The 15,253-nt window shown below is 36.0% G+C and overlaps 1 protein-coding gene across 2 annotated transcripts; it reads right to left on the bottom strand.

Annotated features, from left to right (window-relative positions):
- Positions 1 to 313: 313 nt before the first annotated feature.
- Positions 314 to 12,851, bottom strand: LOC139141714 (terminal nucleotidyltransferase 5A-like). 2 transcript variants are annotated; one of them, XM_070711322.1, is made up of 3 exons: positions 12,654 to 12,851; positions 11,710 to 12,100; positions 314 to 3,477 (listed from the first exon to the last, which is right to left on the bottom strand). In XM_070711322.1, the coding sequence occupies exon 3, from the start codon at positions 3,453 to 3,455 to the stop codon at positions 2,280 to 2,282; it is 1,176 nt and encodes a 391-aa protein (XP_070567423.1). In that variant the 5' UTR covers positions 3,456 to 3,477; positions 11,710 to 12,100; positions 12,654 to 12,851; the 3' UTR covers positions 314 to 2,279. The 2 variants fall into 2 exon arrangements, with proteins under 2 accessions (XP_070567423.1, XP_070567424.1); XM_070711323.1 differs by lacking the exons at positions 11,710 to 12,100; positions 12,654 to 12,851 and adding an exon at positions 3,782 to 4,687.
- Between the last annotated feature and the right edge of the window lie 2,402 nt (positions 12,852 to 15,253).

The raw sequence follows: 15,253 nt of genomic DNA on the forward strand, positions 1-15,253 counted from the left end.
AGCAACTGCAGCAGTAAACTGGTCAGCCTAGCCAGCCAGTGCCCAGAGGCAAGTTATATTTTACTTCTCCTGGCAAACAGACTAGATTATTGCAAATTTTTCAGGTCACTAAAAGACTAGAATGTAGACTAATGTGCTAATGGAAAGTGAAACTTGGGCTATTGATATCTTTTTGGCCATTAGCCCATGAGCAAAGGCGCTGAACATGATTTGTTTACCTCTTAATTGAACATCACATGTATTGGCTTTCTTAAAGTCAACGCAATGGATCTCCCACTCACTCACTCGACACATCAACCAAAAGTACACAATATTAGGTTGTAAAATAATTTAATGAGCTTTTGATACTCTGATGGAAATAATATTGATTTGTTCCTTCCTGAACAGCTTTGCCAATATCTGCATCTATAAGGTATGCAAGTGAAATTCCCATAAGAGGTTGATGAACCTGTTGGAAGCAGAATGCATGGTACATAAGCATTGTGGCATTTTTGGAAATTTCAACTAGTTTAGTAATCATATTCCTAACAATCAGGGCTAGAGTGATATGGTTAACGCATACGAGAGGTAATCATAGGCACAACATTTGTTTTAAAAAGTCATCACATGATATGTTTCCAGGGAAACAAGAATACTGTATTTGAAGAGCCCTGATTTTTAGGATTGATCACTACAAATATATAGATATTTATATATATGTATATAATCATATATCATGTTTTTGTTATATTTTCCTATATTTTTACACTTTTTTCATTTTTACAATTTTTAAATTATAGTGAAATTTTTTTATACATTTTATACAGAATAAAGGGGTCATTTTTCTGATTTCATATATATGACCTCCATGCTCTAAATATATTAAGTTTACAGTCAACCTCAATATACAGCGATGAAACATTACTGCTGTACTTCTTTAGAACTCAAAATGGAAGTTTTGATTCCAGATATGCAAACTGATAGTCTTTTAGACTTCGTCATGCTCTTTGTTAAACGCTCAACTTACAACTTGATTAAAACTACTTTCTCTCTTGGCAGTTTCCATATTTTGTTTCTCACACAAATTCAGTATAGTGTCCGTAACAAAAATACAAGTTCTCTCTCACATATTTGGCTTTACAGTCTGTAAGTCAACTTAAGTAAGAAAAACTATATAACATTTCTAACACTAGGTACATGTACACATGCAAAAATATTTTTGAACTAAAACTAATCAAGTGCTGCTACCCCTAACTTGACCGTGAGAAAATAAGTCCAGTCTGTACATGTTGAATAAAGATAACAAACCACCACCATTCAACACTGACTAACATGAATACATTAACATTCAAAATGAAAGTCATAAAGTGATTATGAGGAATAGTTGTTGCTTTGGATTGTAGTTTTTCACATTCCATTCTTGAATATATTTAAAGCTATTTTTTAACAATTTTTTTCACACGTCTTGAGAAACACTACAATGTTTCTCATGTGGAAACTAAAATTGTATTATTTCAGCCATTCAGTCATTTCTAAATTTACAGTTCTATTTTCCATATGTTACAACAGTACAGAAAACTGTACCTGGTAGCCATCAAGTAAATTAACAGGACACCTTCAATGATGGGCCCAAAGAATTGGCTGATTTCCACAATGTTAAGTGAAACTTTCAAATTGGAATGGTTTATACTAGTTGTACATCATATTTGCCATTATTTAAATAAAAAAAATCTACTGAAAATTTGGAATTTTAAGTCGACATAAAGTCACCAGCCTGGCACATTTGTAAATAAAGCGGAATAAACATGGTCATTAGGGTCGTGGCAACTGGTAAAGTAAATGTCATTTCGTAAAAATGTGTCAATTTCCACATTGTCATATCAGAAGTAGTTTACATGTAAATTCCATAGTGGAGTTGAAAAAATTCAGTGTCTGTAACGTTTGATGCTCCGTATAGCCACCTGCGAATAGCTAACGGGCAGATTTTTAGGACCTTGCGCCACAGATTAAAATAAAATGACTCGACAGTGCAAGGTCCGCATACAGAATACACAGCTTCAGAGAGATCGAGATAACGATTGGTTGAAATTTGAGAACGAGTGCTGCTACTGTATTGTTTCTAGCATGTAAATCAGATCTCTCCTCAGACAAGGCTGCTTATATCAATGTCTCTTGACTCTCGCGGTCGTCTCTGCAATATGATCACTTCAAAAACTTTCAAAAAAAAAAACCATTTTATAATTAGGGAAGCATATTCGTTGTCAAAGCGAGCACTTATAGTACAATTGGAGAAGTGCGTTTCACGCACAAGGAAGCCAGTTTGCGTTTGGGTAAGGCGGTACGTAATACGAATTCAGATTTTGATGATGCGAATAATTGTTGTAGTACATCTGATGTTGCGAATACGTAAAGTTCGGCTGTGGATGACGATGGTGACTGTGTTGTATTACATATGACATGTTGTTGTTGTTTTGGATTTGCTGCGCGAGATTTGTAATAAGCTTCAGCGTTTGACGTCTTTCATGCCCCATCAAACACACAGTGCTCTCGTCAACAACCCGCCGGAGAGTAAGCAAGTAATCATACTTGCAATGTTCGTCACCGATGAAATGGTTTGCCAAATAACTTTCAAGTTTTTGCTGCTGTTGAGGCAAATCGCTGAAGTCGATGAAAAATCTCGAGCACATGTACCGTTCCAGCTGTTTAATGTGGGCTTGGCTGGCAGGGCTGTAATCTCTGACAAGCAAATTGCAGTATTTTAGTAAGCCACCTCCCCTAATTTCTTCAGGATTTCGCGTGGCAATGATCTTGTTACGGAGATGAAAGAGAGACTCGTTAAAGTCGCCGAATACACTCTCCCCGATGACGGTTGGGTAAAAATTGGCGTTCATTGGAACTTCGGAGAACTCATAGAAAAGTAGCAGAGAGTCAAGCATTATTTGGAACGAGTCGACGCTGAATTCGAATTGTCTGCGCATTGTGTCCACGAATTTCAATTCCACGTTCTTACCTCTGTTATTTGACAGTGATATGAGGCTCCATCGATCAGAATCGCCGCACACTTTAACCATTTTCTGTACGTAGGCATCCTTCAGAGTGGACTGTGTCATCCTATCTTTGCTGACACCTTCGGGTAGGAAGTTCAGCAGAGAGTCGAGCACAGCGTCTTTCACTTCCGAGAAAGTCTGTTCCGATAAATCCATGCCAAATATGAGGTCCAGATCGTTATAAGACTGGTGTTCAGTACTCAAGATATAACTTGCAGCTCCACCGTTAAGACGTACATCCCTTACCTCTACCCCTTCAGCTTCCAGTGTTCTCCGCACAACTTTGACCAGGTCTTTCAATTTCACCTCGAGGGTCGGGAAGTTACCCCGGCCGTGTATAGGAATTGCATCTTGCAGAACTTCATCAAGTCGTTGGACTTGCTCGTAACTGAGTATTTGGAAGCGCTTCAGACTGTCGGTAGAAGCCATTGTCACAGATGAACTGCAGCAGCTAAAATGAAAGAGATGTCAAGTTTAGAGTGCGTTACAGAGTGATTTGAAGTCCACAGGTGGAACGTCAACTGTGCTTGAGCTTGCGAAATTCGCAAGTGTCGACACAGCATTTACAAGCTTCAAAAACTGCAAATTTTGCAAATAACACCTCTTCACTGGGATTCATGAAATACATCCGCCGATGTTTGCGGTAAGTTCAGAGCTCCTGTGATATAAAATATGAAATATTTGTCGAAAGACAGATCAATATAACACGTTTACTGAAAGACGGTACAAAATAATATATAGGAAATAGTCTTTACCGGTAAAGATTAGTTTGTCGTGTAGGACTATTTTAACTCCGTAAAACAGGTTTCGTAACGTTGCTGCGTGCACAGTCAGCATGATTGTTCTCAGCGTAAAGAGTTCACTGATTGGTTGACTGAACTGAACGGGGCTCGTTGCCATGTATAGAAATGCTAATGAGAAGATTTATCTCTCCATCGATCGGTTCTTAAATGATTGACACAAAATACTGAATCGGATCAACAGGCAATTCTAACACTGGTACACAGCTGTTCGCTTTACTTCACTCACTCCCTTCGGAGTTTCTGGGTCATTGACTGCCTGATGAGTAACCCCAATTGTAAATGGATAGTGCATGGCGAAGGGCCACACTTTTCATGAATTGCAGATTGTCAAAAACGCAAGGTATGAACAATGCTGGTAGAGTGAATATGTATGGCATTCCTGCTGGGGATATCTTAGGGAATATAATGCCTAGAGTTCAATATAGGCCTACTAACATATATAAAATTAAAATAACTTGAAAAAATCTAATGTGAAAACATAGGCCTAATATGTGATATCAAAGGCGATATTTCAGTGACATATTTCAGTGACCACAAAGAAATAAGCAATAATATCTGATAATTTTAAAATGGCGATTTTTTTTCCGAACAACGTTCCATATGGTAGAGGTGATAATGTCATTTCGCAGCAGCCGAGCACGAAAATAGACTGACAAATCGAAATGAGACAGTCACCATGACAACGGTTTGGTATTTGCATACTTATGAATGATAGAAAATCTACATATAAATCGTCAGCCCGATTTGAAAGACGACGAGCGGGTTTGGCTTATGATCATGCTAGTTGGTGCTCATTTGCCTTACTGCACATATGACTGCCTGTGTAACCTATGATAGTCCCCTCCAATTCATAGGAAGGAATTGTAATATTTATATTTTCTAAATAGCCTAAAACAATTATTCAACAAGCCTATATGACAATTCACGACCATCGCAATTGCAGAAGAGAAAATAAGCTTACCATGTTCATAGTATGTAATGAAATATTATCAACTGTAAGTTCACGTCAAGCGAATAAAGATACCCGACATCTTGAATGCAATGGTTAGACAGGAATAATGTATATGGGACTGCCAATTGCTCTGAACTACTACCGTTTTTTCAACACAAAAAAGGCGTGTTTCCTATTTATCTGCCGATGCATTTGTCGGAAATCTTTATCGTACGCCGAAGATTCATGCGTTGCAAGTGCCAGTCTCAATATGGATAATGTTAACTCTAATATATTTTAATATTAATTTGTATAATTTATCATTTCTACTAATCTTATTTAAGTTTAACGAATTTTATTCCCTCACAGTGTGCGATATCACATCCTGTCCGCAATAATTACAATTGTCTCGGTCAATGGCGCGTCATCGTTGTAAAATATATTTTATTATGCTTTTTGTAAACACGGGCATGAAGGTCGTTCGTTTATTTATTTATTTATTTATTTACCTAGTTATTTTGCCCACAGTCATCCCAACACAAAGCGGCAAACTTTGTTAAACGCGTACGTTATCAAAAACGTGAAACGGTAGGGTTCGCCAATTTGGAGTAGAATACAAAAGCGTACATAATTTACATATTTGACATCTAAGAGGTTTTTCCCTCAGCCACGACAAATAGAGCTGTGGAACGTTTTAGTGACGTCAGAGCGATGACATCACATCAATTGTATAATCGTGGTTAGTAGCTTTACGTCACATTGCAAAAACAACTATCAAGTGTAATGAAACAGACATTGTGACATCGTTTGCGTATTCCATGTATAGTTATTGTAACGCAACACCATTATCACAAATTTAGTACTTCAAAAAACACATTAAAACGTCACCAAAATGCAGACAACCGTCAAACATTGGAATCACAACAATACGAATATCAGGTTGTTTGTAAATGTCACTTTATGTATGATTACTGAAACTTTATTTCAAACACTTGTTAATGACAGCTTGTAAATTTTTGCCACATTTTCATTTTCACGATTTCATCGGACAATTTCATCATAGGTTCAATGTAAATATGAATGTCGAATCCCAACAAATATTGTAACAGTCCTGTCCTGGCGATGGTTTCTTCATCTGAAGTGAAAATTGTTGTCATGAAATGTGCTCAAATTAATGCGAATGTATATACTGACATTGCTGTCGTCGCACTATTAAGTATTAAATCATATTTTTTGTTGAATGAAATAGCAAGTACCGACAAACTAGTCTGTCGGCTCTGTTGTTCACGCCCCCTATATCCTTCTCTATGAAATACCCCACACACTCAGGTAAATTTCCATTCCTTTCCACATGACGGAAATGTACAGTAGATCGAATGATGTTAACGTGGGCGTCACTAGCGTACCCACCATTATTTCCCTGAGTCATAATACTAGCCATGATAATTACAGATATTGTGAGCATCGTGACTGTATACCATGGATTTGAATTTCTGGATATTCTAGTGCCATATTTATATTACTCTGAGGAATCATTGTCAACGAGGCTTTTATTTGAAGTCTTTATTGATGAAGACTATCTGACTGATGGGTATCTCCAAATATGATGATTTTCCATGCAGATTAAAATAATTGTTAGGTATTATGTCACAAAATGTGTGAAACGTAAAACGTCTTGGATTGGAAAATGACAGAGCGGTCTGACCGACAACACCCTAAACAAGAAATATGACGAAATTGGTGAAAAACCCTAAGCACTTATTATTGTTCATCACGATTTGATAATACATTATATGTCAAGATACTCTCTCCACTGCAATACTTTCTACCCTGAGCGTTTTCAATTGGTTTCATACTGAGTGGCGAACTTCCACCCATGGCTCGGCTTCATATACTTCACAGAAATCAAAGACATTTCTTGACTTGACAGTTAATCCTAGACGTGATCAGTGAGTGCAGCATGTCAAGGGACACCCAGAGAACTCACTGCATAGAGGGGGGGGGCGCTATCTTACATTGATGTACGTTGTTTCAACTCTTCCGAGTCAAATGGGACTTAAATTGGCCGCTGATAACTAGAACTGTGCTTACGTACTCATGTATGGTGACTTATATCATTCAGAAATAAATACGGCTTTATGAACCCTTTACAAACATAGTACCATTTCCAAACATTTCGAATTCATATGACAGATGAACCATTCCTTCATCCTTTCGACAGATGCTATTATTATCAATACATGCATGAATCATCTTTAATTAATGTTAATGTGGGTTTGAGAATGACAATTTATGTTATGAACGATCTTACTTTTATGGCAAAGACCTCAGTCAACTCGTTGGAAATCTCCCACTTGAAATATTTGGCATTGGTTAATGATTGCAATGCCAGATTACGTCATTCAGGAAGTCGACAAAGCAATAGGCAATTTTTTTACAGAAGACCAAAGAAAATTAAAAATGTTTTCACTTAGGCCTAATGGTTGTTAAGTATATAGATATAGGTAAGTATATAGTATATTGTATATATCTATTATAATTGTCCATTTGACTGTAGTGATGTACAATCTTCAGAACAACAACGAGGTAATATTGCTAATTGTATAGTGCATATTGGTAGTTACGTTGACACTTTTAATGAAGCGTTCAAATACTGAACCACATTTGAACGACAGTTTAGATTCCACCAAATCTAGTGCCACATCAAACTTCCAATGACGTCAATAAGCAGGAGTAGAAAATGACGCTGTTTGAAGGTAAAATGGTGAAATGACAAGAGGCGTGAGCAATCAGCTTTATCAAGTATATTCGAGCAATAAAAATGGGATTTGAGGAACTAAATTTTCGGAGAAGTGATTTTGCGGAAACAGTGGCACACAGTGTCATAATAGCAGTCAACACGATGTATCTTCTAAATAAGTTTGTGCGACAAACTACAAATTACATATTAATCATTATAAGGGAGTAATGAACCGGAATCTTATATTCTATGGCTTCCTTCGCCGTGGAACGAGGACAACGTTGCTTTAGTCTTTGAAGATGTTGGGGAGTCATCTCTATTATAAGCTACAACCTGTAGAATCACAATTGAAATAAACACACCTGTTAAGATGATATTGAGCACGATCAGTTTCATAGGAGGGCAGAATCTGCCTGACTCTCTAAAATTCCGTGTCTTGTTGATACAGGTGGTAATATTTGCTATTGCTGAAATTTGATTTTATCGGAAAACTGACGTATTGTTTTTTGTACTATAAAAACCTTACAATCTTATAACATGTTTGTGTCCGACAAAATTTATGAAAACATTTTTTTCCAAGCACGGGGACTTTGGCTTGTACATACCTTACGGTATATCTTGTACTCTGATGGAAGCTCAGCTCACAGGAGACATTATACCCCAGAGTCATTCACTCATCACTAAAACGTTTGAGATCAAGCAGACTTACATGATACAGGTGGTAATTAATGTAAAAATTGCATGTTTGATCTCTGCCAAGACTGTCGTGCGCCGTCACACCGACATGAATATAGCGGTCAACATCCGGGTACGCAGAGAAATGCTAATGAGCATGAAACTAGATTTGTGGGCAATAAATTGTACCTTTCGGCTTCCCTGTTGTGTGCTTTGACATTGTGTAGACTTCCTTTACGTGACAGTAGAAGACTTTCTGAAATACAGCTGTGCCTACAAATTACATTTGGTATTGTTTAAAGTTCGAATACGTTTCCATCTCTATTTGAACGTGCCAAGGTTTGCAGGAGCAATTTCATGTTATTGTCGGGTAGACCCTACATTCGTAATTCCTCCTCCTTCAAAGTCAAATTCATTACTGAATAAAAGAGTCAATCGAAAATGATGAACTAGAAGACAGTCTTGAAGTTATATTGATGTTAATGAGCAATTAGGTAAAATTAACCTCGCCAGACCCTATATGATTATTTCGAACATTACTTGTATATAAGGCGAGCAACTGTAATTTTTATTGTTCATGGGGATATCAGACATTATCAAAGTCCTACATACATATCTTCAATCGCTGAATACATTTTGACATCATCGAATTTGTAGTTCAATATGTTCTAAAACGATGGTCGCATGGTGATGTATGCAGCGCAGCTGCATATACGCCATTGGAGACTTTATTTTCCCCCTTTTAAAAACATCTTCAAAATGTTGGAGATTGCGTTATGTAGTCGGCAGCGAATGCTAACTAATATGCCAACGATGATAGTCAAATAACTAATCATATAAATACATTATCTTCATTGGATTTTATCAATTTTCGGATCTACATCAATAATAATAATAATAATAATGCTATCATCATCATCAACATCTCAAGAAACATATTTTAACATTTCTATTCAACTGCCGTGCGTATTAAAGTTGATTACGTTTATGTCCCTTGTAGGTCTTCTAACTGTCCATTCAAGCTGAACCTTGTGAAAATCACTTGAGGAGAGATCTAGGATATTCTTAAGTTCGTAAGAACTTAAATGGATTCTTCCTTAATTTTAACTTGTATAATTTATGCCTTTCCATTAGGGTTACCGAGGGGTAGCCAAACATTCAACCAGTTCAACGACAGTGGAGAATGGCTTATTAAAATACTAGCTGCTCTATTGACAAAGTCTCCATGGTTTCATGTCAGTAAATCACAAAAGCATTTCTAGTAAGACTGCAATTATTCGTTAATGTATTGACATACACGTTAAGAGATAAGTCGCTAAAGATCTAGTAATAATGCCGTGAATATTTGATGGGAAATATGACAAACAATCTTCTTTTGCTGTTCAATATTCTCTTTAGAGAAAATATGTTTAATCTCATGATTGCTGTGACCCGAAAGAATATCAATCACCTATAATATCATCAACTACTTAAAATATGATTATCGTAATCTTTATATCATTCTTGAAATAACGCTAAATTTTGTGTTATATCCTTAAAATAACGCTCAATTTTGTTAAGGCCATATATGTCAATATTACTTATTAATGGGTATTTGATTATCGATTATGGAGTGAACTAATACATATAACAGAGTGAAAACAATTGTCATGGTTTCCATTTTGTAAAAACTCGCTTTTCTTTCTGAAAAACTGACTGAATATGAGAAGTTTTGTTTCGTTTGAAATTTGCATGGCAACACAACAACGGATGTGCAATAGCGGTAATTTGTATGACGTCAATGGCTCTTCATGTCATCGTTTGCACGTAGCGTGATTACCTACAAAGCTGGAAATCCCCATATACGCATGTTAAATTTCATTACTTCTGCTTTTAGTGTGCCTTCTGACATTGAAAATACTCCTAGCGATCTAAAACACCCCACAGCGGGTTTTACTTCCTATAAAAATGGAGTATTTGTCTAATCGTCATTTCCATCATCGATCACATCAGGCTAGCCGGAAAAATTGAAAACAACCGATATAACTTCCTTTCTTGTTTATATTTGATATTTTACATTTCTAGAGACTTTTTACATTTCTAGAGACTTTTTACATTTCTAGAGACGTAAGGTGACAGAATAATGAGAGATAAGCTAATCCAAACAGTTATCGAAAAGGGCAAAAATGCGGTTCTTTATTATTCAATGAAAAGCATTGCTAAAAGGAACATACTCTTTCGATCAACCTCCATCAATGACAACATTTAGACAGAACTACAATCTGTAACTGACAAATCGAGTAGATTGTCTGAAATAGGTCCTCTTCACCTCAAAATGTCCTTCGTAACAAATGTGGACAAGATCCTTCACAATCGCCAAAGAAATTTCAATAAAAATTTCATATCATAATGACATAACACATACTTTTCCGAACGATTTCTGAATAAATGTCAGAATTATCATGTTCATAAGTTCTGACCACTGTACAGCTGCCAACATCATATTTGCAAATATGAATCATAAAGAAACTGCGCCATAATTGTGTGACCGAAATATGATATTTCATCATTGAACTTCAGTGTTATAGTGGCTTTCCAATTCCTGACAGGATTTATTCCAACATATCCAAATTTAGGTTTGAATTCACAAACTGATATATGCATCCTTCTAATCAGTCAAACTTGCACAAGTGGAAGTTGTTCCCATTAACGTTAATTTAAACACCATACTACTACTACTACTACTACTACTACTACTACTACTACTACTACTACTACTACTACTACTACTAATAATAATAATAATAATAATAATTCAGTATTAAAAGTCAATAAGCTTCACCGTCATTCATCGGAAAATGCAGCCGTGGTTGTTAGCCTGTCGACCCGTGGTCGGCATTAAATGCATTTTAACAGTTTTTGGGCAGAACACTAAACTCAGTCAAATCATGCTGAATAATTCCCTTTTTAGACACTCCTGATTAAATATTCATAAATTTAGATGGCTTAATATGTAATCAGTATTGTGCAACGACAGCCATGGATCGACTTTACTGCCAGGTTATTAATTTTGCATCTACTGTTAAAATGGCAGAACCGTATTTTTGTAAAAATCCCATTAGGATTTCCTGTATGCAATGCCTTTCTGAATGTGTACTCTGTCATGTCTGTAAGCCATGAAGAATATTTCTCGCTAAAGTAAATCGGTCTCTCGACAAAACAAGTAAGTAAATAAATATGCAAAGCGACAACTTTATCTATCTTTCCACGACCTCACACGAGGAAATGTATTTCAAAAAGACGTCGTCGCAACTGATGTATTTTGATGTCACTCGTCTGTTTGAAGTTGTTTCCCGAACAGAGTCCCTTTTTCATATTTGTGTCTATTACATTTATGCAATGAGATTTTGAAATTAAAATTTTTTTACTACACATTCTCTGACACACTGCAAATATTGTTAATTACAACATTCAGCAAAATTGTGAATATCACGTACTTCAACCAATTTGCAAAGCATCAATCATCACAATAGCGTGTTAGTATGCAAGACTTACCTTTGGCAGATGATGCAGTTTCGTTCAGCTATGTATGTTTCTTCTCTCTTCGGATTATTTCCTGTTTGATTCCAATGTCAGCCGTACGTTGGTCTTTATTCAGAACACAGATTCCTCCGATGTTGTTCAGCTTTCCTGATGACGGCACGCGTTATTAAAAGAACGTCGGAAACGTCGTTTAAAATTGACGGAAAGTTGACTATTAAATTGGGATGCAATGTGAACTTAGCTTGCATCAGCATAAATTTAACATAAACCTAAAATAGTCGACAAGGAAAAAATTACGGCAAAGTTTTGGGTCAGTGAGCGACTGGCTTAATCAATCGTATACTTAGATATACCACAGAGTAATCAATTGAAAGATGTCAAGGGTAATCCGTCATCACATTATCTGAAAGCGAAAAGAAACATAAATTAGTATGCTGAGATGTTAAAACATGTTTTCTTTAAAACAATCACTACAAGCAATATAAGATACGTGCTGGAATGAGGAAGATGTCGGGGTTGTGAACAGTCATAATATCTTTGTAGAATTTACATTTACAAACTATCATCACATCCTGAAATAACTTCAACTAATGTGGTAATCGATTTTCCACGATCAATGTAATCATTATGGACCTAATAATATTACAAATCAAGGAGAACGAAACTTATGATGCTTGGTATTTCCATCAAAATATCTAAACTTTGGTTAATTTCCAGTTAAAACATCGATCCTCGGAACTTAAATATAGAACTAACAGCAGCAGGCAAGGATTATCGTCCATGTGGCGATGCTGTCATTTTGCAACGCTGTCAACACTTGCGCAATATGCATAAAGCTACGACAGTCTATCCACTGTGTCTGACCAACTACGCAAACACAATAATGAGGCTAGTAAGAGGCAGACATAAAAAGAGAGACGCAGAACGAGGGAAAAATGATTCGAATTCATACTCACCGGTCCGCAGTATGCTGCAGCCATGACAAAATTTTAGCATATAATATTACAGTTCTATGTTCTTTCCGTGTTAATGTAGATTCAGTTACTCTTTTACGACTATTCAGACACACTGATTTCGAACTGAATATTGCATCGCATATACAGATCAACTCACTGTCGTTTCTGGTTTATTATGACTCCCTAGATTGGGGGAAATGACGACTCTCAGGCTGACGCGCGGTTGCCATGGTGACAATCGGGCTACCATGGTAATGTGAGCGTCAGAGCGACATGCCCGGGAGATGTTCTTACGCAGTGAAATAAATGAAGTCTGTTTTGGCATTAATTGGGGTTGGCAAAGGTATGTTCATGTTGAAAAATGACAACAGGATTTTCGATGTCGATGACACATAGAAGATACATTTAAACGGCACAATTGTTTTGAAAGACAAAACATATAGATTAGTATCGTATTCTGTACTGTCGCCTGTCAATCCTGAGTGTCAGTTGTCAGTCGCTTTATTTTTGAATGAGAAGATGGTTGAAGTAAAGGTGGTTGGGGTCGTGTGAGTGCATGTCTTGAAAAATAGAAATTCCATAGCACTGTATTTGAAAAACGAGGTCAATCAATAACTTTAAATCAGTTACGACACATTTCAGAAATAAGTAATCATTCTAACGTTTCTTGGAAGTATGACCTTGTGACCTTGTTGCCAAGGCAACTCTGATGGCGGTGAAATAGACATATGTTTAACAGAATGGTGAAGAGTAAACATTTCAAATTGATCTCTGAGAAATATTGACAACTCTTCTTGCAATATTGGCAATTGTTGTCGTATTAAAATATCAAAAGTATGTCTTTTATTGGTATTTTGTCTGGGAAAACCAGAAACAAATGACAAATTACACTTTTATTAATGGTTTATCGACGGGAATGATAAAGTGGAGTCAATTTATGAGGAGATTGGCAGACAACTATAGCGACAAATCATCAGTATGTTAGCAATATCCCCTCAATATTTTCATTCAGATACGATCAGTTATTAATTTCGTCGATGGTCGTATGTTGGCAATGGACTCAAAGAATATCGTCAATATTTGCGACAAAGGCTTTATTCTTTGTAAATCCATTGCAACGACACTGCTACTGTGGCATTATGAAATGATTTGCTGATGTGTGTCACAGTTTTAATCCATGGCTTGTGTTTCTGTCGCAATGGCATTTCATATTATTATCGTGACGCGTAAAAATAAAAGAAATGTTGTAATCATGAAAGCTGCGGAATTTATTACTCGAAAGAAGCTGTGCAGGAATTGCTCTGTAATTGTTGAGATTCAAGGCAAAGAATACTTGTAGATAATTTGAACATGTATGATTTCCGAGTTCAATCCATACAAATACACATTTCAAAAGTCTAAACAATTGGGTTACTTATTTAGAAATACATTACATCTATTTAAAATAAGCTGAAACTCAAATTTTAGAATCAGATTGTAGCCAGTCAATTTGGCAGCTATTGTCAGTCAGCTGGCGAGACTACATTTAGCCGCATTTGTTTGCTTATTATGAACCACAAGGGTAAGTCGATAATAGAAGGGCATTAACTAATTTACTTTATGGTAGGATGGAATCAGGACTAAATCATGAATAAACATGACAGCCTTCAAGTATTTGACTATAACGCTAATAACTCTTCGTACTGTATATATTCGTGTATATAGCAACTTGAAGTAACATAAATGTGACAATCTTATTTTTCTCTGCAATCGTGATTTCTCCGTTATTCACGATCATAAATGTATTTAGAACTGTAAATTCCCTAAACTTCAACTATCTCTGCCGAGTTCTTTCTTATATACGATGTGATATCTGTTAAACAACAAATTTCTTACTTTCTCGCTCTTCGGCTTATAATCATTGCTTCTCTGTTATATTTACAGCAGACATGGTAATGTTTACACAACACGCTCCACCCCTCTTATGAAGCGCTATGTTCTCCGATATAAAGGTGGGCAAAATAGTTTTCACTGTTATATTGTGACACAAGTATGGCATTCCTTACCAATTTGTATAAAAAGCGCTGCTACTCTTTAAAGTTTTCATATTCTGTTGAAAGACTTCATCAAAGCCAATTTTCCAATTTAAAAGAATCTTGGTATATTACTGTAAATACTTTCTCAACGCTTTTTCTGTAACGGCAATGCTTTTTTATTTGTATCATGTAAACACCGAGTAAAATTACACTCCAAAGTGCATCCGTTGCTGGTTAAAAGTGTGAATAAATAGATAAATAAATTTAACGGAATCGTCTTGATTTCCTCAATTAAAAGTAGCATTTTACCTTAATAAAAATTATGTTTCGTTTTTTTCTGATAGAAAGCCTTGTGATGGCAGTGAGATTAAAATCATGGAACACAAATAAATTTTCAAGACATCGGAATGACTTTCAAAGAAAATTCAATTTTGAATGTGACCTTGAATTGGCAAATATTGCACACAGATACTTCATGTCGAGTGATAACCAAAGATATTAATTGCAATACTATAAAATAATATTCCAGGTAATCATAAACTATCATCTTCATAGTTTCCTTGTTCTTACTCTTCGTGACACTGA

The sequence above is a fragment of the Ptychodera flava genome, chromosome 10 (assembly GCF_041260155.1).
Source record: "Ptychodera flava strain L36383 chromosome 10, AS_Pfla_20210202, whole genome shotgun sequence".
Lineage (NCBI taxonomy): Eukaryota > Metazoa > Hemichordata > Enteropneusta > Ptychoderidae > Ptychodera > Ptychodera flava.

Coding starts and splice junctions, on each gene's coding strand:
- LOC139141714 (XM_070711322.1), bottom strand. CDS start 3,455: ATGGCTTCTACCGACAGTCTGAAGCGCTTCCAAATACTCAGTTACGAG.